The 26,975-nt window shown below is 41.2% G+C and overlaps 1 protein-coding gene and 1 pseudogene across 1 annotated transcript in view; both read left to right on the forward strand.

Moving 5' to 3' along the window:
- Window positions 1-2,785: 2,785 nt before the first annotated feature.
- Window positions 2,786-6,910, forward strand: LOC119813428 (annotated as a pseudogene).
- A 9,919-nt stretch (window positions 6,911-16,829) lies between these two features.
- Window positions 16,830-26,975, forward strand: part of Catsperd (cation channel sperm associated auxiliary subunit delta) — a 36,283-nt gene continuing 26,137 nt past the window's right edge. The window contains exons 1-4 of the mRNA XM_042055275.1: window positions 16,830-16,934; window positions 21,108-21,274; window positions 21,381-21,453; window positions 23,309-23,426. Coding sequence (XP_041911209.1) covers window positions 16,830-16,934; window positions 21,108-21,274; window positions 21,381-21,453; window positions 23,309-23,426 — 463 coding nt within the window. The remainder of the gene's footprint in view (window positions 16,935-21,107; window positions 21,275-21,380; window positions 21,454-23,308; window positions 23,427-26,975) is intronic.

Consider the following 26,975-nt stretch of genomic DNA (forward strand, 5'->3'; position numbering starts at 1 on the left):
CACCTGCCTCTGTCCGCTGAGTGCTGGGATTAAAGATGTGCACCATAACTGGCTAATTATTTAAACTATTTGTGGATATTGGTGTCTGTGTGTATATGTATATGTCTGTGTGTCTCTGTGTGTATGTCTATGTGTGTATGTGTGTGTGTGTCTGTCTGTGTCTATGTGTATGTCTGTGTCAGTGTACATGTCTGTGTATGTGTGTGTGTGTTGTGCGATACTTTCATTGTGTTCTGACAAATAAAACTTGTTTGGAGTCAGAGGGCAGAGCTAGCCACTAGTTAGCCACAGAGGGCTGGAGGTCTGTACAGAGAGGAGACAGGAAGTGATAAGGTGGGGCGGAGACAGGATCTTGGTCCTTTTGGATGGAGGAATGGAAGAGGTAGGAAGTCACTGGTTGGTCCTTTTGGATGGAGGAATGGAAGAGGTAGGAAGCCACTGGTGGCTTCTCCACAGCTTCTCTGATCCCTCAGGCTTTTAGTGATAAGATTAATTAGATTTACTCTTCATTTGGCATCCGACTTCTGGGGCACAGATTCATAAAATAGCCGCTTGCTAGGGGCTTTGTAACCACTGGCACAGGCAGGCCAAAGCTGCACACAGGAGCAGCACCCCCATAGTCACTGCACCGCTGACTGGGTTTTCCTTCTCTTCCCCGAGCCCTCTGGGATTTTTCTCTACAGCAATCTCCACCGCCAGAGTCAGCCCCTCCCCACTGGGTTCCCTCCCTCCGTGGGTTTCAGGCCTCTGGGTTTTTGCCGTACTAGGTATCTGCCTTGACACCTACTCAGGCTTGCACAGTGGGGAAACCGCACACACTGGCTCAGTACACGCTAGGAGCTGCACCACCTGTGTTCCCTGTCAGACGCAGTCAGCCTCACACAGCACCATCATTCTCAGCAGATTTGGTAAGACAATGGGGAAATTTTTTAAAATTTATTTAACTTTATTTTATGTACATTGGTGTGAAGGTGTCAGATCCCCCAGAACCTGTAGTTGCAGACAGTCATAAGCTGCCATGTGGGTGCTGGAATTTAACCCAGGTCCTCTAGAGTAAGAGGCGATGCTCTTAACTGCTGAGCCATCTCTCCAACCCCCTGGAAATTGGGATTTTTTTAAAGGGGGGAATTAGTTTTTTTAAAAAATAAGAGAGTTTTGCCCCCACATCAAAAAATGGAAATCACTATAACGATGGAGTTAGGTCTCTGTATGATTCCACGATAGATGAGGGGGAAATTAACTTAAATAAGATTTACAAAATGTCAATTTAAACATTATTGGTTTGGTAATTCTTGTTTTATCCCTAAAAAAGTTGGTGGATATGAGCAATGTTGGAGCCTGCCCCAACAAAGTCAGCCAGGGTTCCTGGAAGGGGGCGCTGAGGCTAAAGAAATGTTAGATGGAGAGAAATTGAGGCAGAAAACACAGGTCAGATAGATTCAGGGGGCTGCCAGCTTATTCTGGACAGCCCCAAGTTGATTTCACAGCCTGCTTATATACAAAAGCAGAACACAGCACAGCACAGTCAGTCGGTGTCTGACCACAAGACCATTCCTGTCCTTGCGCAGTTTCTTCTATTTGGATGTGCCCTAAGGTTTGGCACCAGCAGTATACTTTCTACTGGATAGTGTGTTCTTTTCTCATGGGCAAAATTCTCTTTCCCATGGGCTTATTCAGAACTTTCTCACCGCCCTCAAGGATACTAGAGAGATACAAGGATACAAGCATAGCAGGCAAGCTTGAACTCAAATGGCTTTAGAACCAGAGTGGACTCCAGATGGAAACTGAGTCACTTGTGAGTTACCACAGAGTGCCAAGATACAACCCTTAGAAAAAGTTACTAAAACAGATAATAGAGATATTCAGACAAAGACAGAGGAATTTAAAGGAGAACCAACCTCACCACTACATTATAAAATTAGAGAGGAACAGCCCAAGGTTTTCAAACAAGCAACCTTTATTTACCCAGTCGCCTTATAGGAACAACTGCAAAATGACAAGAATACCCAAGGCTGTGTAAAAGCTGAGTGGAAAAGTTAGTTTTGAGGAGATTTAAAGAAGTGAGAGTCCCATATGGCATGCATTCATGTTTTGTGAAGCAGATGTTAAATTCATGGTCAACTAGTAACAGAATTGTCCCACAAGACTGGAAAGATTTTGTTACAGCAGTATTGGAGCCTAGTCCTCAATTTTAGTGGAGGACCTGGTGGAAAGATAAGGCTAGGACCATTGAACACCAAAGTAGGGATAGAGGTATTGAAATATTCCAAGACCAACTTCTTGGAGAGGCACATGATGCTGATGTACAAAGACAGTCTCTATATGATGCCCACACCTTGCCTTTATGCCATGAAACAGCTTTGAATTTTTGGGACAGAACTGAAGAAGACAGAAAGAGAAATGAGTCATTTACCAAGGTTATACAAGCTGAAAGGACACCATCACTGTCTTTTGTTTTTGTTTTTTTTTTTTTTGTTTTACGAAGATTGACTTCTGTTATAAATAGAATGATACAAAATTCAGAAACTAGACGAATAATAATTGAATCTCTGGATTTTTAAAATGCTAACTCACAATACAAGAGGATAATTAGGCCTTTAAAGGCAAGATCAGCACCCAAAGAGGAATGGATCCAATTTACAGTCAATATTGAATGTCATCACCATGATGATAATTGGATAGGACAGGTGATTTCCAGAGGCTTGAAGAAAAAACGTCATGTGTTTTCATTGTGGCATACAAGGTCACCTAAAAAGGGATTGTAGACAGGGCCTTCCTAGAAACAATGTTTCTTCTAATCCTAACAGAAGGCCCTTGCTTTCTGGAGTATGCAGAAGGTGCAGCAAAGACCGACATTGGACCAATGAATGCAGATCAGCAAGGGACAGACAAGGTGACCCTTTGCCATCAGGAAATGCCCTGGGGGGCTCTCACAGGCCTCCATATCAAATTTGGTCCAGTCATTCCCTGTCACCGTGGGGGCAACTTCTCCCCAGAGCAACTAGAGGACCTAATACCTGTTGTAAAAAACAAAAAACAAAAGCAAAACACATACTGCTCTGGATGATAGAACATAAATTTCAGGAGAAATCATAAAGCAAATATTCTTGGCAAATGCCTATAAATAATCGGAGATCAGTGTTAAAAATATGTATAAAGGACATTGTAATTGAAGGTCTTGTAGACACAGGGGCGGATGTAACAATAATTGCAGAATCTTGGCATTCAAATTGGCTTCTTCAGTACATAAATGTTCAGCTTCTAGAGGTTGGAACTTTACCTCAGGTAAAACAAAACACAAGATGGATCAAGTGTATAGAGCCAGAAGGGCAGAGAGGAAATTAAAGCTGCATGTGGTTAATATAGCAGTGAATTTATGGGGATATGATTTGATACATTCCTCCAATGTCAGAAACCATGAACTAATGCATCTTTCTGGAAAAAAATATTAAAAGACATTGCAAAGAGCAGTCACCAACCATTTGGGCTGCACAAGAACAAGGCACAACAGCTTCTGGGCTTTCAAATGGCTAACTGTGTGCAAAAATGGCCTTTGACATCAGAAAAATTATAGGCCTTAGAACAGATGGTACAGAAGCAACTAAATACTCAACATAAATGAAGAATCAACCAGACCTTGCAATTTTCCTTTATTTGTTATTAAAAAGAAGTCTGGAAAATGGAGAATATTAACAGTTTGAGAGCCATAAATAAAGTAATTCAGCCAATGTGCTCTCAACAGCCCAGAAAGCCTAAAGGATGGTCTGCTACAGTTACTGATTTAAAAGACTGTTAGGATTCCAGCATTATTGTGATCCTGTCCCCCGGAAGCCCACTGGCATTCAGACAAACACCTATCCGGGTGGACCACCCTTCCCTTTACCCCCGCCCTTTCCTAATGAATCCCACATGGGTTTGTTAAGCTCTGGGGTTCGTTCCTTCCTGCTGCAGCTCCAGCCCCACCAACAGTACTTTCTGTTCACTATACCTTTACAAGAAAAGGATACAGTGCCTACTTAAAGTAATTCTCAGCCTATTAAGAGATACCAGTGGAGAATTATCCCAAAGGGGATGTTAAACAGCCATACCCTGTGCCAATATTTTATACAACAGGCACTGATTCATGTACAGTTTTCTCATTCTATAATTTACCATCATATGGATGATATCTTACTAGCTGATTCAAATGTAGATAGTTTAGAGAAAGTGTTTGTGGAAGTAAAAAAAAATTTGCCTTGTTGGGGATTACAAATTGCTCCTGAAAAAATACAAGGAGGAGATTCTATTAATTACCTAGGATATAAGATGGGCTTACAAAAAATTCAACCCCAAAGGTACAAATCAGAAGAGATTAATTGGTGGTTGCTGGTTGACATTAACTAGCCCACAATTAAATTGACAACTGAAGAACTAAGTAATTCATTTCAAACCTTACAAGGTGACAAGGGCTTAACTAGTCGAAGAACATTATCAGCTAAGGTTGAGAGAACTGGCATCAGTAGAGAAGAAATTAGAGGATGCATATGTAGATTGTTCAGAGCCACAAATTTTATTCTGGTCATTTTATCTTCTCTGTGTTTCCCTGCAGGAATTTTAATTCAGAGAGACGATAATGTCTTTAGAGTGGATTTTATTTTTTACCACAGAAACAGGGTAAAAAAATCAAAGACCTATGTAGAAAAGTTTTCTGAGGTGATTCTAGAAGGAAAATTGAGACTTTATCAATTAGCAGGAATAGACCCAAATTTGTACAGGAATTTCCTCTTTATGGGCAGAAAATGAACATTGGCAAAGAGCTTGCAGTAACTTTTTGGGAGAGATTAACAACAAATATCCAAAAAGCAAGAGACTTCCGCTTTATAAAGAGAACTAACTGGATCCTTCCTCACATTGTACAGCACACACCAATAACTGGAGCCCCTGCACTCTATACTGGTGTAGGAGGTCCTTCTGCATTTGTGTTGCTTTCATTGGTCATTAAAGAAACTGCCTTGGCCTATTTGATAGGGCGAAACTCAGGTAAGCAGGGAAGACAAAACAGAATTCTGGGAAGAGGGACAGTGTGGCAGATGCCATGATGCTCCTGCCCGAGACAGACGCTGGTTAGACTCATGCTGGTAAGCCACAGTCAAGTGGTGATACACACTAATGGAAATGGGTTAAACTAATATGTGAGAGTTAGCCAATAAGAGGCTAGACATAATGGGCCAGGCAGTGATTTAATTAATACAATTTCTGTGTGATTATTTTGGGTATAAGCTAGCTGGGCAGCCAGAAAAAGGGGCCCTGCTCCTTACTACACTATACTGATGCAAATAAATCAGGAAAGGCAGGTTACAAATCAGAAAATTTGAGTAAAGTGGCTCAAAGCCCTTATGATTTTGTATAAAAGTCAGAATTACATGCTATTCTCATGGTATTATTAGATTTTTCAGAACCTCTTAATATACTTACTGATTCTCAATATGCAGAAAGAGTAGTTTTACATATTGAAATTGCTGAATTTATTCTAGACTATACAGAATTTATTTTCTTATCCAGTTACAAGAAATAATCAGAAGTAGAAATCATCCCTTATCTATAACACATTCTAGATCCCATATGAGTCTACCCAGTCCTCTAGCACAAGGTAATGATGAAATTGATCAACTATTGGTAGAAAATGTGCTAGGAACTTCAGAATTCACAAGAAACAACAAGGCAATTGCAAGTGTTTGAAAAATAGATTTTTTTCATCACTTGGCAACAAGCCAAGGAAATTATAAGGAAATGTCCTACTTGTTCTTTGTAGGGCTAAACTACACTACCTGCAGGAAGTAACCCAAAGGGTACTCAAAGGAATTAAATTTGGGGAAGTAGAAAAAGTCAAGATTTCCTGAGTAAATTGGGAGCATGGGGACCATGTGAGAGAGTTGAAGGGGAGGGGAAAAGAAGGGAGGGGAGCTGAGAAAAATGTGTAGCTCAATAAAATCAATAAAAAGGAAATTAAATTTGGCAAATGGGTGTGTGAAGATGAGCACAAAAAAGAAATCCAACACTAGCTCAAAATTGAGTATAATAAAGGGTTATTTAGCTTCTTCTGGAAAACACCAAATGGTGCTGCAGGATTAGGAGGCTGTGGCGGCTTCCACGGAGGATTCCGCAGCGCAGCGGTCTTAGGGGCCATCATGGTCGTGCGGGGCTCGTGGAGGTAAAGCTGAAGACAAGGAGTGGATTCCCGTCACCACGCTGGGCCGCCTGGTTAAGGACAGAAAATCAAATCCCTAGAGGAGATCTACCTGTTCTCCCTGCCCATTAAGGAGTCCGAGATTATTGACTTTTTCCTGGGAGCATCCCTAAATGATGAGGTTCTGAAGATCATGCCAGCGCAGAAGCAGACTAGGGCAGGCCAGCGGACCAAGTTCAAAGCTTTCGTCGCTATTGGTGACCACAATGGTCATGTTGGTCTTGGTGTTAAGTGCTCCAAGGAGGTAGCCACTGCCATCCCAGTCAGGGGCCATCATCTTGGTCAAGCTTTCCATTGTCCCTGTGCAGAGCGGCTACTGGGGGAACAAGATTGACAAGCCCTACACTGTTCCGTGCAAAGTGATGGGCCGCTGTGGTTCTGAGTTGGTGCATCTCATTCCTGCCCCCAGAGGCACTGGCATAGTCTCTGCTCCTGTGCCCAAGAAGCTACTGATGATGGCCGGCATTGATGACTGCAGCTAGGGGCTGCACTGCCACCCTGGGCAACTTTGCCAAGGCCACCTTTGATGCCATCTCTAAGACCTACAGCTACCTGACCCCCCACCTCTGGAAAGAGACTGTGTTCACCAAGACTCCTTATCAGGAATTCACTGAGCATCTTGTGAAAACCCACACCAGAGTCTCTGTTCAGAGGACCCAGGCTCCAGCTGTGGCCACCACATAAGGGATTTTATAAGTAGACTCAAGGATTGCTGTCCTCTGCACAAACGGAAACAGCAACCAAATCCGGCAGCCAGAAGAGAGAGCGTGCACAGTTTTATAGCTGCATTTATAGTAATGAGACCACACTCATGTGATCTGGTATCTTAAAGGCTATTGGCTGAAGGAGTTTCCACAACACCTCCCCCTTTTATCTAAATAAGAGAATTCTAAGCCTAATACAAAACTATATACAATAAGAACAAATATCAAGTATAAAAATTTGAATTACAACCAACATAAACAATATTAAGCAAGAAACATATGCTAAATGTTTCAATAGTTATCCAATCCTAAGGAGTCTTAGTCTTGTGTTAGAAATAGCTTGGCTGAGTCATGAGAGGAAAGTAACTACGACTATCTAGTCTTCAACCCCATCGAAGACCTGAGAAGGAAAATAATATTACTTGAATAAACAGGAAGTGCAATCAAGCAACCTCCAAAATGTGCAATAAATGACTGAGACAATTGGCTCTTTGGGCAATCACCCAAAGTCTCAATTGCAACGTTGGAGCAACCAACTTTGGCTAAGGCCTAGAGTAACTGACAGACCATTTTCAGAGAATGGAAATTTTTCAAAACTGTTACCCTGTCTTGGTAAGATTTGACAGTCTTTTTTCTTGTATCCTGATTGGCACTGTGAATTTTGGAACAGGCATGAGCAGTTCCTTGCCCAAAGGCCAGTTTTTCCAAGAAGAAAACAAGCTCCAAGTGGTCTTTGGTGTTCAACATTCTCTCAGGAATAGATTGGTGCTGCCAGGAGCAAGCAATCATGTTTCATGTCAACAGAACCCTAAGTTATTTAAATGCCATATCCTACAGCTCTTTGAAATGGTTGAAGATTACCTGTCTATGTGGAATACAATCTCTATGTATCAAAAGAACCTGATTAGTCTATAAGTGTGAGAAACATGGATGATATTGACCTATAATTCTTAATACCTAGATAGCTTCAAGACTAAGATTTCATATTAGAATATTAAATAATCCTTAAACAATCTTGCAACAAATGAGTACAATGACCTCAAAATGTAAACAATGTATACATATCTTGATCAGAAATACAAATGTATAGTGCAACATGATAAATATATCCAAAATTGTATCAATATACAAGATGTCTTAAGCAGAGGTAGAAGCATGCATGCATACAATATGACAAAATAACTTTGTCTAGGTGTACAAATATTGTAAACAGAAATAGGTACATATTAAATATGACAAATATAATTTGTTATAATTACTAATTATTATTAGTGTGAGTAAGCTCACAGTAATGTACCTGTTATCCCATCCAAATTTTCTTTTTTCTTATTTTTTTCCAAATTGATCCCTGAGCCTACATAAATTCTACCCCAGCCCCCAACCCTATACTAGTTATAATCAATCCCTAATTGATGTCCCTAACCCTGAGGACAAACTTTGTTGGGAGATGGAACTTTGTCTTCTAGAATTACTTCCAGCTGTCATGTTGGTGATGTTCTTTCTATGGGATCCTGTGGAAGTAAAATGATGGTACAGTTCCAAGATTACTGTCTGGTATAATTGCAAATAGTCTCTGAGTATTCGGTAGGGTTTTTCTGAGGTTCCTATTTGAAGTTCTGGCCAGAACATTAGAAGAAAGTGCACTATTTCAGCTAACCAAGTTGGAAACATCTTGAGAAGCTGGGACCCAAAACAGGTTTTAAAGTAGTGCTATCAGCATCATGACGTATCAACCAGGTGGAGTCATTGTTGTAGGGCTCCTCTTCTTCCTGGAAATTTTAAAAATTACTACGGGAAAATTTATTGTTCATTGTAGAAAACAAATTATTTATATAGACATATATTCAATGAAAGGTACAATGGAGACAAAAATAGATATGGAAAGAAGTAAAATATTTCCTAAATTCTTCTTTCTGTCTCATACCAGATGGCTCCTGACATGAGACAGAAATTTTCTTTTAACAACATGCTTGGATTTGGAGAAGGATAGCCACTGTCCAATTCCAAAGCCAGCTTTGATTTTTAAGTGAGTTGTGATTATTATTCTACTGGGCAGCAGATATATATTCAGAGATTCTTTTTTACCCTGCAGATGACCTGTCCTCATAAGTCATAATTCTCTTTGGTGATCCTTTCTGGATAGTTATCTTATTCTCTTTAGGCATCCAAGCATCCAGTGTCTATTGACTTTTTGAAGATGAGTATTTTTCTGCAAAGACAAAAACAGAACACTGCCCCAACCCTTATGAGGTTTTCTTTCCACCTGTATGATTGTCACCATTGTGGATGAGCTGTCATTTCTGTTTCTCAAGAGATTTCTCTCTTTCAAACTGAATCTTTATTAATTTTGTTGGCGTCCATAGCTTTTCTTCTCCTGTGGAAACAAGAACAAAACCCCTTCTCCAACCCAGCACATCTCCTGGTTTCCATTGTGAGGTCAGCACATCCTTGAAACATACTGGCTGATTTAATTCATTCATAAGTTTTTTTTTAATTATCCAATGTCTTTCTGCTGCCATTGTTCCTTTCTCATTAAGGTTAAGAAAATTCAATGTTAATAAAACATTATGTAATCTATTTCTGGGGGTATTTTCCATCCCTTTCTGTTTGTTTATTATATCCTTTATACTTCAATTTGATCTTTCTACAACTGCCTGACTTGTAATATGCCTTATATTATAATAAGCAAAAACCTGTTTCATTTTCTTAGATGCATATGCTGGGCTATTGTGTGTGTCTTTATTTGTGCAGATATTCCCACAATGGCCTTGACTTCTAATAAATATGTGATTACTGAACCACTCTTTTCTGAGCTCAAGGCAGTTTCCCATTGCAAACCTGAATAAGGGTCAATGGTGTAGTGCACATATTTTAATTTTCCAAATATTATAAAGTGGAATATGTCATCTGCCAGTTTTCATTCCTTTGAGTGCCTTTTGGATTATTCCTTGAAGGTAACAGTATTTGCTTATAGAAAGAGCAAGTAGGAATCTTTTATAATCGCCTTAGCTTATTGCCATGTAATAGAAAACTCTTTCTTTAAACCTTTGCTATTAACATGATGTTTCTTATAAAATTCTGAGGTCTTCAGCACATTTCCAATCAATAATCACTCATTTCTGTATCACCTTGAGCTAGAGGTGGTAGACATGTATGAGATCAGAAGTGTGTGATGTATATGAGACAAAGCATATTCCTGATTATGTCTTGAACCTGAATGAATAATGAAGTCAATTCTGTATAATCTGGTATAAATTCAGCAGTTTCAATATATAAGACAACTCTTTCTTATTGTGAATATTGTGAATCAGTAACTATATTAAGAGGTTCTTTAAAATCCCTTAGTACCACGAGAATAGCATTTAGCTCTGCCTTTTGGACAGAATTATAAGGGCTTTGTTCCACCATTCTTAATTCTTCTAATCTGTAATCTGCCTTTTCTGATTAATTTGCATCAATATAAAATTTATGGGCTCCAGTTATTGGTATATCACATATAATTAAGGGAAGAATCCAAGTAGTTCTCTTTATAAGGTGAATTCTACCACTTTTGGGATAATTGCTATTAATTTTTCCCAAAAAATTAGCACAAGCTCTTTGTCATGGTTCATCATCTTCCCATAATTTTTTTAATTTCATCAGTAGTAAAGGCACTATAATCTCTTCTGGGTCTATATCTGCTAGTTGATGCAGTCTCAATTTTACTTTTATAACTAATTCAGAGACATTTTCCACATAGGTTTTTAATTTTCTACATGGTTTATGTGGTAAGAGGATCCAATTTTAAGACAATATCTTTCCTCTACATTAAAATTTCTCTAGGCAAAATTCTGAAAGGCAATATGACTAGAATACAAGTAAGGTTTGGATTCACCCTATCCACATGTGCCTCCTGTAAGTTCTCGTCAATGACAATCAATTCTTTTCCACTTCGGGTATTAATTTTCTGGGACTATTTAAGTCTTTGTCACCATCTCAGGTTTTGTTTAAATGAACTATTAGATCAGGTGTTATCCCAACAGACAGCTGTAGACTGGAAATGTCTCCTCACAATCTTTCAATGTCATTAAGAGTCCACAATCAGTCTCTCCTAATTTGTGACTTTTGTGTTCTAATTTTCTGTAAACCTATTTTGTAACCTAGGTAATTGACAGAGTCACCTCATTATATTTATTCAACTTGTAATCCCCATTTAGGTGAAACTTTCTTTAGTTCTTCAAACATTCTTTCTAAAGTATCTACATTTGAGTCAGATAGCAAAATGTCATCTATGTAATGGTAAATTATAGACTTAGGAAATTGTTTATGTATTATTTTCAATGGCTGACTTACAAAATATTGGCACAGGGTGGGGATATTGAGCATTCTCTGTGGGAGGACAGTCCATTGATTGTAACATGATCGGGGCCTGTTTGTTGGGATTTCTGTCCTGCCCGGTACCCCACAGCCGGCAAGCCCCAAAAAATAACACAGAGATCTCTATAAGTTATAAAGCTGATTGGCCCATTAGCTCTAGCCTCTTACTGGCTAACTCTCACATCTTGATTAGCCCATTTTTCTGATCTATTTTAGCCATGTAGCTCAGTACCTTTTTCAGTGAGGCAGATCACATCCTGCTGCTTCAGTGGTCTGGGCAGGAGTGGGAGGAGTCAACTTCCTCCTTCCCAGAATTCTCCTGTTTGTATTACATCATTTCTACTTCCTGTCTGGTTTTTCTGCCTATACTTTCTGCCTGGCCAATCAGCATTTTATTTAAAACATTATTGACAGATTACAGACAGTTCTCTGAAGCAGCAGGATGTGATCTGCAACCACTGAAAAAGGTACTGAGCCACATGGCTAACATAGATCAGAAGAATGGGTTAATCAAGATATGAGAGTTAGCTAGTGAGAGGCTAGAGCTAATGAGCCAATCAGCTTTATAACTTATAGAGATCTATGGGTGATTTTCTTTGGGGCTAAACAGTTGTGAGAACTGGGCAGAACAGAAACCCCAACAAACAAGCAGGCCCAGACCGTTCATGTTACAATTGATATCTTCTGGTAGGCTGAGAATTATAAGTAGGCACTGTGAAGGCAAATTTTTCTGTCTTTTTCTTGTAAAGGTATAGTGAAGAAACACTATACCTTTTAAATCAATAACTGTAGGAGGCCATCCTTTTGGTAACAGAGAAGGCAAGGAATTCCAGATTGTAGAGGGCCCATAGGTTGAATTACTTTATTGACAGCTCTTAGATCTGTCACCACTTTCCATTTTCCAGATTTCTTTTTAACAACAAATACAGGAGAATTCCAAAGGCTGGTTGATTCTTCAATACAGCGAGTATCTAGTTGTTCTTGTACCAGCTGTTTTAAAGCCTGCAGTTTGTCTTCTGTTAAAGGTCATAGTTTAACCCATATTGGTTTCTCAATTAACCATTTTAAAAGTAGGGCCATTAGTACCTCCAAATGTTTGCTAGTTGCTTTGTGTTCTTGTATAGCTTGAATGGCTGGTGACCTTTGTTTATAATATTTTATAATATCCTTCCCAGAAACATGAGTTTGGGAGGCTGCAGAAATGTTTATCTGGGCATTCCATTGCTGCAGCAGGTCACGACCCCATAAATTCACTGCGAGATTAGCCACATATGGCCTTAGCCTTCCTCTCTGTCCTTCTGGCCCAGGCATTCAACCCATCTTGTGCTTTGTTTCACTTGAGATAGGGTTCCAATTACTATGAATTGAACACCTGCCTCTTGAAGAGGCCAATTTGGATGCCAAGATTCTGGAGTAATGATAGTTACATCTGCACCCGTGTCCAGTAATCCCTCAATTACAATGTTATTTATATGCACTCTTAGTTTTGGTCTTTGATCATTCATAGAAGTCTGCCAAAATATATGTATCCTATTTCCTATTGAAATTTGATTTATCCTCCATGTTTATTCCATCATCCAGAACAGTGGTTTTTTTTGGTTTTTTTTTTGTTTGTTTGTTTTTGTTTTTGTTTTTTCAGCAGGCAATGGATTTTTTTTTTAATTTCACTGGTGAGACATGTCCTCTACAGTGACTGAGAATGGCTAGACTACATTTGACTTAGGGACTTGTGAGAGGCCCCCAAGGAGTTTCCCAATGGTATCAGGTTGCCTTGTCTGTTTGTTGATCTACATTCATTGGTCCAAGGTCAGCCTTTGCCACATCTTCTACATAAACCAGAAGGCTGGACCTTCTATTTTTGCCATTCCCAGAGGAGATATTATTTCTAGGAATTCCTAGTCTACAATCCCTTCTCAGATGTCCTATTCTACCACAATTAAAACATTTGGCATTTTGATGTCTCCTCACACCTTTGGAAATCACTTCTCCCAACCAAGCCTCAATACTATACTCAAATGTCTCAATGTTCATTGTGTGCAAGATCCATTGGTGCTGATCTAACCTTTAAAGACCCAAGTATCAAAAAAAGACCCAAGTATCTTTTTGCATTCTAAGATGGCATTTTTAAAAGCCAGAGATTTAATAAGTACTCGTATAGCTTCTGGATCTGTTACTCCTATTTGTATAGCATTAGTTAATCTTTGTAAAAAGTCAGTAAAGGGTCACTAATTGGCCCTGTTTAACCCTAATATATGATTCAATTCATTTTCCTGGTTCTTGATTCCTGTCTGAAGCATTTAAGGCTGCTGTGTGGCATAAGGACAAGATGTGTTCATCGTAAATGCCCTTGCCAAGAACTTGACCTTGGGAAGTCTCAAGTCCTTTTGCTTTTCCCTATTGTTCTAAACCTTTTGCCTCTTCTTGCCAATAGCATTTCCACAATAGTTGCAGCCCATCTTCTAGGACTGCTAAAACAAATTGAAGCCAAGCATGTGGGGTAGCCTTATTGCTGGACACTCATTTCTTTACCGTCTCCTTAACAAATGCTGAATGAAAGCCATAAGATACTACTACTTGCTTAATTTCTTTTAGATTGTTCATACCTATATGTATCCATCTACCTACTTTGGATCCTTTGGGGCATTTAGAGCTTGATGCTTTTTCAGAGGTGATTACAGGGTAGGAAGCTAAAACCATTTTTGACTCTGACATGTACTGGCGATGTTAAACCTTTTACCTTCTCTCCCTGCCCATCAGCTCCAATAATTTCCTCAGTTGTTTCAAATCTTTTTACTACTGTCTGAATCTCTTGGCCTGTATATATTTGTAGCCTCTGGTCCTCATTCTTCACATGTGATTCCAAGGTCTGCAGTTTTCCTCTAAAGATAACATCTCATCCTTGGACATTATTTGGATAGCATGCAGATTGCCTTCCTGGAGAGATACTCTATCTGCTAACTTATCATACTTTATAAGAGATTTTGATTGTCAAATCAACAGTATGACTTCTTTCAGATAACAGAGGAATCTAAAATGGCTGAAAGAAACTTAAGGAAATGTTCAACATCCTTAGTCATCAGAGAAATGCAAATCAAAACAAATCTGAGATTCCATCTTACACCTGTAAAAATGGCCAAGATCAAAAACACTAATGACAACTTATGCTGGAGAGGTTGTGGGGAAAAGGGAACACTTCTGCATTGTTGGTGGGAATGCAAGCTGGTACAACCCGTTTGGATGTCAGTGTGGCAATTTCTCAGAAAATTAGGAAACAACCTTCCTCAAGACCCAGTAATACCACTTCTGGGTATATATCCAAAGGATGCTCAATCGTGCCACAAGGACATGTGCTCAACTATGTTCATAGCAGCTTATTTTTGTCTTTCCAAGAGAACGAAGGCACACAGCTAAGGAATCTGAAGACCACTGGACAAATGAGACACCTGCATAAAAAGAACAAATCCTGAGAAAATGTCCCAAACCAAAGTATAAATTGGCTTTTCAAATTTCCAACAGGATAAAATTTTATAAATCCTCCCAAATGTTTGTTTCTGCTGTTTCCTACAGACATATAATACAAATGGTCTTTTTGTAGTCCCAGTTCAATTAAAAATTAATGCTGTCTTTGGAGTTGGAGAATGACTCTTGCCTTCTCTAAGCCCAAGCATACTTAAAGGAAAATCCAAAATTTCTGTCTCATGTCAGAAGGACCACCTGATATGGGACAGAAGAAAAAAACAAAATTAAGGGACTATTCTATTGCCACTAATCTCATAATTCTTTGGTTTTGACTCTTTAAAACATTTTTAAAATATTTATTTACTTACTTATTTATTTATTTATTTATTTATATTTGTTTGTTTGTATGCAGTGTTCTGCCTGACTGCCAAAAGAGGGCACCAGATCAAATTATACATTGTTGTGAGCCACTATGTGGTTATTGGAAATTGAACTCAGGACCTCTGGAAGATCAGTCAGTGCTCTTAACCTCTGAGCTATCTCTTCAACCCAAAACATTTTTAAGGTATAAATATTATCTCAAAATTATATATATATATATATATATATATATATATATATATATAAACTTTTGACATGATATTAATGGTCAATAGAACACTAATTCTAGAAGTTGGTTCCATCTAGCTTCTTGTGCATGATTTTGGGTGTCTCTATCAGGTAACTAGGAATTAAGTTTTTGTACTCTGGATTGTATAATGAATTATGGTTCTTTAACCTCTTCAAGATCTGCTGCATATACATTTAAAATGTTTTAAGTTTTCTGCAGTGCACCATGGTCATGCCTAACAGTGAACTTTGAAGTCTCCAGAAGGGGGATGGGACCCTGTGACGCTGAATCCCCTGGACTATGGTAAAATCAGTATGCTAGCAACAACACTCAAAGTTGGGCTGTGGGCTACAAACTGCTCGGGGGAATCAACCCCACACAACAGAAAGTAATTTGAAGAACACAATGCCCACATTCCCAAGAGGTGGGGTGAGGTTTTGGTAGTTCTGTGAGTTATAAATATTTGTCATCTTTTAGGGAGGTTGGTTATAAGTTGTTGTTGGTAATGGTCAGGAAAAATGTAAAAATAATGAGATTAGATTCAGGAATCTTGTTCTGAAATGAAAAAGAAGGGATATAGAAATGATAGGATAAAAGGGTATATTATTGAATATACTTTTAAACTAAAAAAACAACTACTAACCTTAAATATTTAACATTGGTGTACAAGGAGTGGCGGGCTGTGTTCCCGCTTGGCTCCCGCATGGCTAGTTTAGCCCCAGAATAATTACATGGAAACTGTATTCTTTTAAACACTGCTTGGCCCATTAGCTCTAGCCTCTTACTGGCTAACTCTCACATCTTGAATAACCCATTTCTAATAATCTGTGTAGCACCACGAGGAGGTGGCTTACCAGGAAGATTCTTAACCTGCGTCCATCTCGGAGAGGAGAGCTATGGCATCTGCCTCACTGCCTTCTTCCTCCCAGCATTCTGTTCTGTTTACTCCGCCTACCTAATTTTCTGTCCTATCAAAGGGCCAAGGCAGTTTCTTTATTAACCAATGAAAGTAACACATAGACAGATGACCCTCCTCCATCATATTGGTAATATATATTGGTATATATAGATGCAAATTTGAGGTTTTTTATACTAGATACATGTTTTGCTCTTAAGAATTTTGTATATTGATACAAATTTAAGGTTATTTTTGTTAAAACATACTGTACATACTGTATATACTTAAATGAGTTTCTATTCATTTAAGGTACTGTACCTAGACAGCTCATTTTATAATGTAAGGTAAATTTCTAGTCCTTGAAATTTATTATACAAACTATTTAGGATAATAAGAAATGCATGTTAGCAGTTAGTTCCCTATTACAATCAAACTTGTCATGTGAGATATGTTTTCAAGGTCAGACAGACATGTATTTTAGATAGACAGGTAGTCTTCAAGCACTTCAGATATCTGCAGAATATGGCATTTAAGATGTTTTGATAATATAAGTATTTTCTTTTATGACAATGAGACATGTCTGCTCCTAGTAATGCCAGTGAATCTACCTTAGAGAAGATGATGGGCATCAAAGAAACTCCATATGGAGTTTACTTCCTTGGGGCAAAAGTTAGCCACTTGGTAAGAAACTGCTCTTGCCTCGACTGCTGAGAGTATGCTGTCCTAATTGAATAAGCAGGACACAAAAGAAAGTTACTGCTGAACTTTGCCAAGACAAAGCAGGACAGTACTTAAAAAAAATCCTGCTTCACAGAAAATTCTGTCAAATATTCTTGTAAGCCAAAGATGGATACCTCGAGCCGGGCGGTGGTGGCGCACGCCTTTAATCCCAGCACTCGGGAGGCAGAGGCAGGCGGATCTCTGTGAGTTCGAGGCCAGCCTGGTCCACAAGAGCTAGTTCCAGGACAGGCTCTAAAAAAAGCTGCAGAGAAATCCTGTCTCGAAAAACCACAAAAAAAAGAAAAAGAAAAAAGAACAAAGATGGATACCTCAATGTCACAGAGAAACCTCGGGTGACTGCCCAATCAGTCATTTCTTAGTTTTGAAAATTGTTTGCTCTGCACTTCCTGTTTACTCAGGTAATAGTATTTCCTTCTCAGGTCTTTGATGCTGTTGAAGACTAGATAATTATAATTTTCCTTGTTAAAAAAGTCAGAAAAGAAACTCACAAAAGAGGTAGGTGTAAATTGTATAAAGTCGAGAAACATAAAATGATAGTTCTGGATTGGTAATCCAAGTTAGGATAGAAAGTGAATTAATAATTGCACTTTGGACTCACCAAGATAGGATAAAAATGGAGTATTTTCTCTGTATTTGTCAAATGCAAAGTACTGAACATTGTTAATGTAGTTCTTGCCTGTATGTATTTATATATATGTAGTGGGGATCTGCGGGCAGGCTTCCCACCACCTGGCTTCCAGCCACCGGCTAGCTTTACCCGAAATAATTACACGGAAACTGTATTCTTTTAAACACTGCCTGGCCCATTATTTTCTGCCTCTTACTCACATCTTGACTAACCCATATCTAATAATCTGTGTAACACCACGAATGGTGTCTTACCGGGAAAGATTCAGCATGTCTGACCTGATGGCTGGCTTCATCGCATCTGGCATCTCTCTGAGGAGAGGCACGGCGGTCTGACTAACTTAGGAGAGGTGTGGCATCTGACTGAGCCATCTACCTCACTTCCTTCTTCCTGTTCTGTCTACTCCACTCACCTAAGGGCTGGCCAAGGCAGTTTCTTTATTAAAGAATGAAATCAACACAAACAGAAGACTCTCCCACATCATATATAGTTATTGTATTTATTGAATATAGTTTTTCTATGTTAGTTAAAGCCTTCACTTTTTATTTAGACATAAAGGGGAAAATGTTATGTGATATTTTCATTGTGTTCTGACAAACCAAGCTTGCTTGGAGTCAGACAGTGGAACTAGCCACTAGCTAACCATAGAGGTCTCTGGGTTCATATAGAGAGGAGATAGGAAGTGATAAGGTGGGGCTGAGACAGGATCTTGGTCCTTTTGGTCTCAGACCTTTTGGATGGAGTAACAGAAGACATAGGAAGTCACTGGTGGCCACTCTAATGCTCTCTGATCCTTCAGGGTTTTACCCCAATATCTGACTCCTGGTTTTTATTTATGAGATTAATTAGATTTACTCTTCATGTGTGTGTCTCTGTGTGTGTCTGTGTATGTGTATGTGTGCCTGTGTATGTATGTGTCTATGTGTGTTTCTCTGTGTCAGTGTGTCTCTGTGTGTGTATGTTCTGTGGGGGTGGGTGTGTCTATGTGTCTGTATGTGGGTGTGTCTGTTATGTGTCTGTGGGTGTAGGTGTGTCTCTGTCTGTGTATGTGTTTGTCTGTGTGTGTGTCTGTGTATGTGTCTTTGGGTGTGTCTCTGTGTGTGCATGTGTATGTGTCTGAGTGTTGGTGTGTCTATGTGTCTGTGTATGTCTGTGTGTTGGTGTCTGTGTGTCTTTGTGTCTGTGTATGTGTATTGTGGGTGTCTGTGTGTCTTTGTGTCTGTGTACGTCTGTGTGTGTCTGTGTGTCTTTGAGTCTGTGTATGTCTGTGTGTGGGTGTCTGTGTGTCTCTGTGTTTGTGTATGTCTGTGTGTGGGTGTCTGTGTGTCTGTGTATGTCTGTGTGTGGTTGTCTGTGTGTCTTTGTGTCTGTGTATGTCTGTGTGTGTCTGTGTGTCTTTGTGCTGTGTATGTATATGTGTGTGTCTGTGTGTCTTTGTGCTGTGTATGTATATGTGGGTGTCTGTGTGTCTTTGTGCTGTGTATGTCTATATGTGGGTGTCTGTGTGTCTTTGTGTCTGTGTATGTCTATATGTGGGTGTCTGTGTGTCTTTGTGTCTGTGTATGTCTTGTGTGGGTGTCTATGTGTCTATGTGTCTGTGTATGTTTGTGCGTGGGTGTCTGTGTGTCTTTGTGTCTGTGTATGTCTGTGTGTGGGTGTCTGTGTGTCTATGTGTCTGTGTATGTTTGTGCGTGGGTGTCTGTGTGTCTTTGTGCTGTGTATGTCTATATGTGGGTGTCTGTGTGTCTTTGTGTCTGTGTATGTCTGTGTGTGTCTGTGTGTCTTTGTGTCTGTGTATGTCTGTGTGTGGGTGTCTGTGTGTCTCTGTGTTTGTGTATGTCTGTGTGTGGGTGTCTGTGTGTCTTGTGTCTGTGTATGTCTGTGTGTGGGTGTCTGTGTTTGTGTATGTGCATGTATGTGAAGTCAGAAGAAAACTTGCAGGTGTCATTTCTCTTTACCACGGACCAAACTCAGTTTGTCTCCTTCACAGCAAGCTCCTTCATGTAGTGTGCCATCTCACTGACCCAGTCTTTTGTGTGAGAACTGGAGTCTCTGGATTCTCCTGTCTCTGCCTCCCACCTGTGTGGTAGGCATCAGCTGACTGAGCCACAGCACCCTGGCAGCTGTTACACTGCTCAGGGGACTGTGCAGGAGTTGGCTGGAGTACTCCCAGAACTCTCGAAGATTACATACCATGCAGTATGTCCAGGGGCGGCATGGTGGGAGAGGCCACAATGGCTCAGCAGTTAGCGCTCTGACTGCTCTTACAGAGGACCCAGGTTTAGTTCCCAGCACCCACACAGCTGGAGACCTGACACCCCCTGCTGGCCACTTTGGGCACTGCATACATGCGGAGCTCAATGATATACAGCCAAAACACCCACGCAAGAAAAATATTTAAAAATAGAATAAATGAGATGTCAGAGCATGATGGTTTCTGTGTCTTGATCCCTCTAGGCAGCGCACGGTGAGGACCGGGAAGCTGTTTGGTTCCAAGCCACTAGCTAGTGGGGTAGGTGGTTCCTCACATATCCCTGTTCCCTGTGTCTGTGTAACAGGTGTTCCTTCTCTTGATCTTGGTGGCCCAGGCTGAGGTCCTGAGCTCTGGGCCTCCTCCTGACTGACAGGTCTGTGTGTCTGCAGGACATGCTAGCCTACGCCTTTGTCTACACAAGCGTGCTCAGGAACTTCTGCAAGAGTAACATTGCCCTGTACCTCGGGTGAGTTGCTTCCCTGCCTATTTTCCCCTTCTCTGTCCCCTCTGCCCCTCTCCCTCTCCCTGCCCTTCCCCACTTTTTCCCCTGTCTCTCATTTTTCAAAACCCAACCAACTCTGGCCCAAATTGTTAGTCTGTGGCCCACAGAGAATCCTAGCTGGGCTGGGAATGGACATAGGAAGACCTGAGCACAGACAAAACCTTGCCACTCAGGGGACGATATGCCAAGCCCGTGGCTTCCACCAGTCACAGGCTTAAACATTTTTAAATTACACTGATTTGTTTGTGTACTTATTGTGTATTTATTGAGTTTACACAGCACCTTTGTAAAGGTCAGAGGCCAGTTTGTGGGAGTTGCTTCTCTTTTTCCATACTGTTACTTCTGGGGATAAACCTTGGGTGGTCAGGCTTGGTGGCAAGCATGTTAACCACCCTGCCCCATCTTACTACTCTGGGCTTTGTTGTTTCTTCAAGACAGGGTTTCTCTGTGTAGCACTGGCTGTCCTAAAACTCACTCTGCAGACCAGGCTGGCCTGGAACTCTGCCTGCCTCTGCCTCCCGAATTCTGGGACTAAAGGCGTGCAGCATCTCACCCAGCTCCATGTTTTTGTTCTGTAGACAGACTCTGATTCGGTTTCCCTGGAATCCCTCAAGCCTGCAGCAGCCACAGGCCTCAGCCTCCAGAGTGCCAGAGTGGACTGCAGGGTACACCACCACTACTGGTCACTGGTTGTTAACATGTTTATTTTTTTGTTTATCTGTTTGCTAGTTTTTTGGGACTGCGTCTCATGTGGCCCAGACTAGCCTGAAACTCTTGATCCTCTGGCCTGGTCTCCAAAGAGCTGAGACAGCAGCCCGTGCAATGCCACACCTGCCTTATTCCATTGGTGGCCATTTTGTCTCTATGCCATTGGGGAAAAAAAGCAGGCAGACACAGTAAAACATTATTCTGGGAGACACTGGGGTGGCACGGAACATGGAAGGAGATGGTTTTAGGCTTGTCCAGCCTGAGAAGCTGACTCTACCTTTTTGTTTGTCACAGGAAGAAAATTTTCCTAACAATGGACAACTTTGAGAGCAGCCTCCCGCCACTTATCATTCCAAGGCAGTTTTCGGTAAACACTTCCCCAGCTGTGCGAGTGACGGTAGACACTTCCCCAGATGTGACAATGACAGTAGACACGTACCCATCTGTAACAGTGATGGTAGACACTTCCTCAGCTGTGACAATGACAGTAGAGACTTCCCCAGCTGTGACAATGACAGTAGAGACTTCCCCAGCTGTGACAATGACAGTAGAGACTTCCCCAGCTGTGACAATGACGGTAGACACTTCCCCAGCTGTGACAATGACGGTAGACACTTCCCCAGCTGTGACAATGGCGGTAGACACTTCCCCAGCTGTGACAATGGCAGTTGACTCTTTCCTAGCTGTGACTCCAAATGAATTGGACTCAGACGTAACTGTGGGTTTTATGTCTGTCAGTCACTAGGCCTTTACAGGACACCCTCCGAGATGTTGAGTCACAGGAAGCCAGAAGAGAGGGCTTTCATTCAATCATTTCATTCTACCTTCCCCTCCTCTCCTCTCTTCTTCCCTACCCTCTTCTTCCCCTTCCTCTCCCTTACCTCCTCTCCACTCCCCTCCCTTTCCTTTCCCTTCTCTTTCCCCTCTCCTTTCCCTACCTCCCCTCCTCTCCCCTCTCCTACCATCCCCTTCCCTTCTCTTTCCTCTCCTCTTTCCCTACCTCCTCTCCTCTCCCCTCTCCTTCCCCCCTTCTCCCTTGTCTCCTTTTCTTTCCCTTATTTTTCTCTCATCCTTGTAGTTTGCAACCTTCCTCCTTTTCTGTTCCCCTTCCCTTAAAAATGTTTATTTGAGATCTTGCTTATTTTTCTTTTATGCATGTGGTGTTTAGTCTGCATGTCTGTCTGTGCACTACGTGCATGTCTTGTCTTCAAGGAGACCAGGGGTGTGCACTGCATCCCCTGGAACTGGAGTAAAAGGTGGTTGTGAGCATATGTGGGTGCTCAGAACCCAATCTCTACCACCTGCAGGAGTGGCTTGTGCTCATGACCACTGAGCAGTCTCTCAGGGGAGTTCCTGCTGAGAGAAAAGGAGGCACACAGGTTGGCAGAGCCCAGCTTTGCCTTTCTAACTCAGCATCTGGCCAGTTGCAGATCCAGTTCCCAATGAGGAAGAAACAAGTGAGTTAGTGACTGAGGAGACGGCTCTGTGAGTAAGTGAGTCCATGTCTGCAAACCACCAGAGTACACGGAGAAGCGTGGTCTGCAAACCACCAGAGTACACGGAGAAGCGTGGTCTGCAAACCACCAGAGTCCATAGAGAAGTGTGGTCTGCAAACCACCAGAGTTCACATAGAAGCATGGCCTGCAAACCACCAGAGTCCACATAGAAGTGTGGTCTGCAAACCACCAGAGTCCACGGAGAAGTGTGGTGTGCAAAGGTACACCAAAGTATGCAGAGGCAGAGAGAGGATGGGACCTGGAGCTCTGAGCACAAGCCAAACAGAGAACTCCAGGTTCAGTGAGACCTGACCTCGGAATAGGAGATCAGAGGAAGTTTGGTGGTTAGAGCATTGGGCTCAATCCCCAGCACCCACATGTGGCTCACAACCACGGCTACTCCAGCTCCAGGGGTCTGACACCCTCTTCTGGCCTCTGACATGCCCAAAGGCACATGCCAGATACACATAAATACAAATAGTGAACCTTTTTAAAAGTTGAATTTGTACCAGGCAGTGGTGGTGCACACTTTTAATCCCAGCACTCGGGAGGCAGAGGCAGGTGGATCTCTAAGATCAAGACCAACCTCATCTACAGAGCTAGTTCCAGGACAGCCTGGGCTACACAGAGAAACCCTGTCTCACAAAAACAAAACAAAACAAAAAAATGTTGAATTTGCTTTGTGTGTGAGTAACTCCATGTCACAGTGTCTTTCTTTATTCTTAGATGGGAACACCCTTGGTCACAAGCGCTTTCTTTGCTCCTGGTACAATCATACTGTTCGTGGTGAATAGGAGAGTCTTCATTTACAATTACCATACGGAAACATGGAGTGGTGTTCATGGTTAGTGGTCCCCCATGCCTGAAGCGTGTCCCCTGCCCTCTACAGCCCCGTGACCTCCGTGATGTCCCTGTTCTTTGCTCAACTTGGTCTGGTTTTGTTTTGTTACCGAGTATGTGGTCAATTTTTGAGAAGGTTCCATGAGGTGCTGAGAAGAAGGTATATTCTTTTCTGTTTGGATGGAATATTCTATAGATGTCTGTTAAGTCCATTTGAGTTATAACATCTGTTAGTTTTCTTATTTCTCTGTTCATTTTTTGTCTGCTTGACCTGTCCAGTGGTGAGAGGGGAGTGTTGAAGTCTCCCACTATGAGTGTGGGGTTTAATGTATAATTTAAGCTTTAGAAGTGTTTCTTTGACATATGAGGGTGCCCTTGTATTGGGGGCATAGATGTTCAGTATTGAAATTTCCTCTTGATGGATTTTTCCTGTGACTAATATGAAATGACCTTCTTTGTCTCTTTTGACTTATTTTAGCTTGAAGTCTATTTTGTTAGATATTAGGATAGCTACACCCGCTTGTTTCTTAGGTCCATTTGACTGGTCCTTTTTTTTTTTTTAACCAACCTTTTACTCTGAGATGATGTCTGTCTTTGAGGTTGAGATGTGTTTCTTGTATGCAGAAGTGGGATGGATTCTGTTTTTGTATCCAAACTGTTAGCCTGTGCCTTTTTATAGGTGAGTTGAGTCCATTTACATTAAGGGATATTAATGACCAGGGGTTGCTATCTCCGGTTAATTTACTTTTCATCATTGGTGATGTTAATTTGTGCATTTTATTTCTTCTTCAGGATTTTCTGTAATGAGATCATCAATTGTGTGTGTTTTCATTGGTGTAGACATTTCCTTTGGTTGAACTTTTTCTTCTAATATTTTGTGTAGAGCTGGGTTTGTGGCTAGGTATTGGTGAAATCTAGATTTGTCATGGAATATCTTGTTTTGTCCTTCTATGGTGATCAACAGTAGTCTGGGCTGGCATCCGTGGTCTCTTAATATCTGCATAATGCTTGACCATGACCTTCTGGCTTTCATTGTCTCCACTGAGAAGTCAGGTGTAATTCTGATAGGTCTACCTTTATATGTTACTTGGCCTTCTTCCTTTGCAGTTCTTAATATTCTTTATTTACTCTGAATGTTTAGTGTTTTGATTATTATGTGACGAGAGGACCTTTTTTTCAGTCTATTTGGTGTTCTGTAAGCGTCTTGTATCTTCATTGGCATATCTTTCTTTAGGTTGAGAAAGTTTTCTTCTATGATTTTGTTAAATAAATTTCCTGTGCCTTTGAGTTGAACTTTTTTCTTCTCCTTCTATACCTATTGTTCTAAGATTTGGCCTTTTTATGTTGTCCCATATTTCCTGGATATTTTAGGTTAAGCTCTTGTTAGATTTGATGTTTTCTGTGACTGATGAGTCTGTTTCCTCTATTGTATCTTCAGCGCTTGAGATTCTCTCTTCCATCTCTTGTATTCTGTTGTTCATGTTGCATTTGTGGTTCCTGCTCTTTTTCTCATGATTTCTATTTCTATAATTCCTTTGGCTTGTGTTTTCTTTATTTTTTTCTCTCTGTTTTCAAGTCCTGAATAGTTTCTTTTATATGTTTGAGTTCTTTTTCTTGATTTTCCTTAAATGATTTGCTTATATCTTCCAATTTTTGTTTTTTCCTCCATTACTTTAAGGGAATTTCTCATTTCATCTTTAAGAATTTCAAACATTCCCTTGAGGTTGCTTTTTAGATCATTTTCTTCTGGTTTATCCATATTTGGTTGTTCAGGTATTACTTTTGTAGGGTCTTTAGGTTTTACTGGTGTTGTGTTGCTCTCTGTGGTGTAGCGTGTGATCTTACCTTTTCTACTCATCTTTTCCTCTAATAGGTGTGGTTGGGGCTGTCTGAGATTCTGTTGAAGAGTCTTCTAGGTGCCAGTGAATCCCAAGCTCAGATGGTTGTTCCTCGTGGTACAGTCTGTGTCACAGTTCTAGTTACCCTGTTGCTTACTCCTGTTCCTGGAGGTAGCTCAGTGCTCCTGTGATTTGCTCTGCTCCCTTGGAGTTTGCTGTCTCAGGCCTACTTTGGCCTAGGCTGCTGGCTTTGATCTGTTTCTGTAAATCTTGGTCTGGATCCCCTCCTGCAGAAGTCCCTGGCTTGTAGTTGGACCTGTCTGGTGGCGATCACTGGCTCTGGCTCTGGTCACTGGGTCAGTCCTGAACTGCCCTTGTCCCAGGACTGGGTTTGCTCCTGGCTTCTCTTCCTGGTGGAGCTTGTTCTGTGTCCTAGGTAGCTGGTTCAGTCCCACTCTGGTTCCGGTGGAGATTACAGGCCCTGAGTCAGGTCGTTGGCTCAATCCTGATCTGCCAGTGTCCCAGGACTTGATTTGCTCCTGGAGCTTGTTTCCTCAGGTTCTCTCTGTCCTAGCAGTCTGGTTTTGTTTTGGAGACAGGGCCTCATGTAGCACAGACAGGCCTCAACCCAGTTAAATAGCCAGAATGACCTTGAGTTGGTGGTCCCCCGTCCCCTTCTCTGCAGTGCCTGGGCGGTAGAAATGGTGCCACCATGTACAGTTTGTGTTGTGCCAAGGTGGAACCTGTGGCCTGTGCATGCTATGTAGGAGCTCTGTCCCCTAAGCCACAGCCCCATTCCGAAGTTTGGTGGGTTTTTTCCTTTTTATTGTATTGTATTAGTGTTTGCCTGTCTGTCTGTGCGAAGCGCATGTGCACAGTGCCCATACAGGCCAGGAGGAGGCGTCAGGTCCTGCTTTGGAATATTTGTTGAGCTATGGAAAGATGTGCCGCATTTGTTTAATTTTTAAAGATGTGTTCACTGTTTTACCTTGCCTGCCTAAGTCACCTGACTGGTCTAATAAAAAGCCAAATGGCCAATAGCAAGGGAGGTATAAGTGGGACTTCCAAGCAGGGAGAGTAAGGACGAGGAGGAAGAATTTAGGCTGAAGATAGAAGAGAGACATCAGGGAGACGCTAGAGGCAAGCCAGTCAGACATGGAGGAAGCAGGGAAGTATGACACACAGAATGAAGGAAAGGTAAAAAGTCCTGAGGCAAAGCAGGTTAAATTAAGTTATAATAGCTAGTGGGACAAACCTAACCTAAGACTGAGCATTCATAATTAATAATAAGTCTCCATGTCTTTTTGGGGGGCTGGTTGGTAGCCAAAGGAAAACTCCAACTCCAGGGTCCCCTGGAACTGGAGTCACAGAAGTCTGTGAGCTTCTGTGACAGTCTTTTCTGTGAGAGCTGTGGTCATCTTTCCAGCCCCTGTGTTGTTCTGAGAAGGACATAACTCCACAAGGCAGGCTGGCCTCAGATTCACAATCCTCCTGCCTCAGCCTTAAGTCCTAAACTAGCAGGCAGGTGCTACATGCCTGGCCTAATACTTAATTTTGGAGAATTCAATATATGCAGCCAGGTGTGTTGGCACAGGACTCTCAGCCCAGCATTTGGAGTGTGGAAGCAGAAAGTTTCAGAATTTGGATATCAACCAGGGATGGCTAGTTAGTTGTAGGCCGATGAGATCCTGTCTCAAAAACAAAAAGAAAACTCA

Source organism: Arvicola amphibius, chromosome 1, assembly GCF_903992535.2.
Source record: "Arvicola amphibius chromosome 1, mArvAmp1.2, whole genome shotgun sequence".
Classification (NCBI taxonomy): Eukaryota; Metazoa; Chordata; class Mammalia; order Rodentia; family Cricetidae; genus Arvicola; species Arvicola amphibius.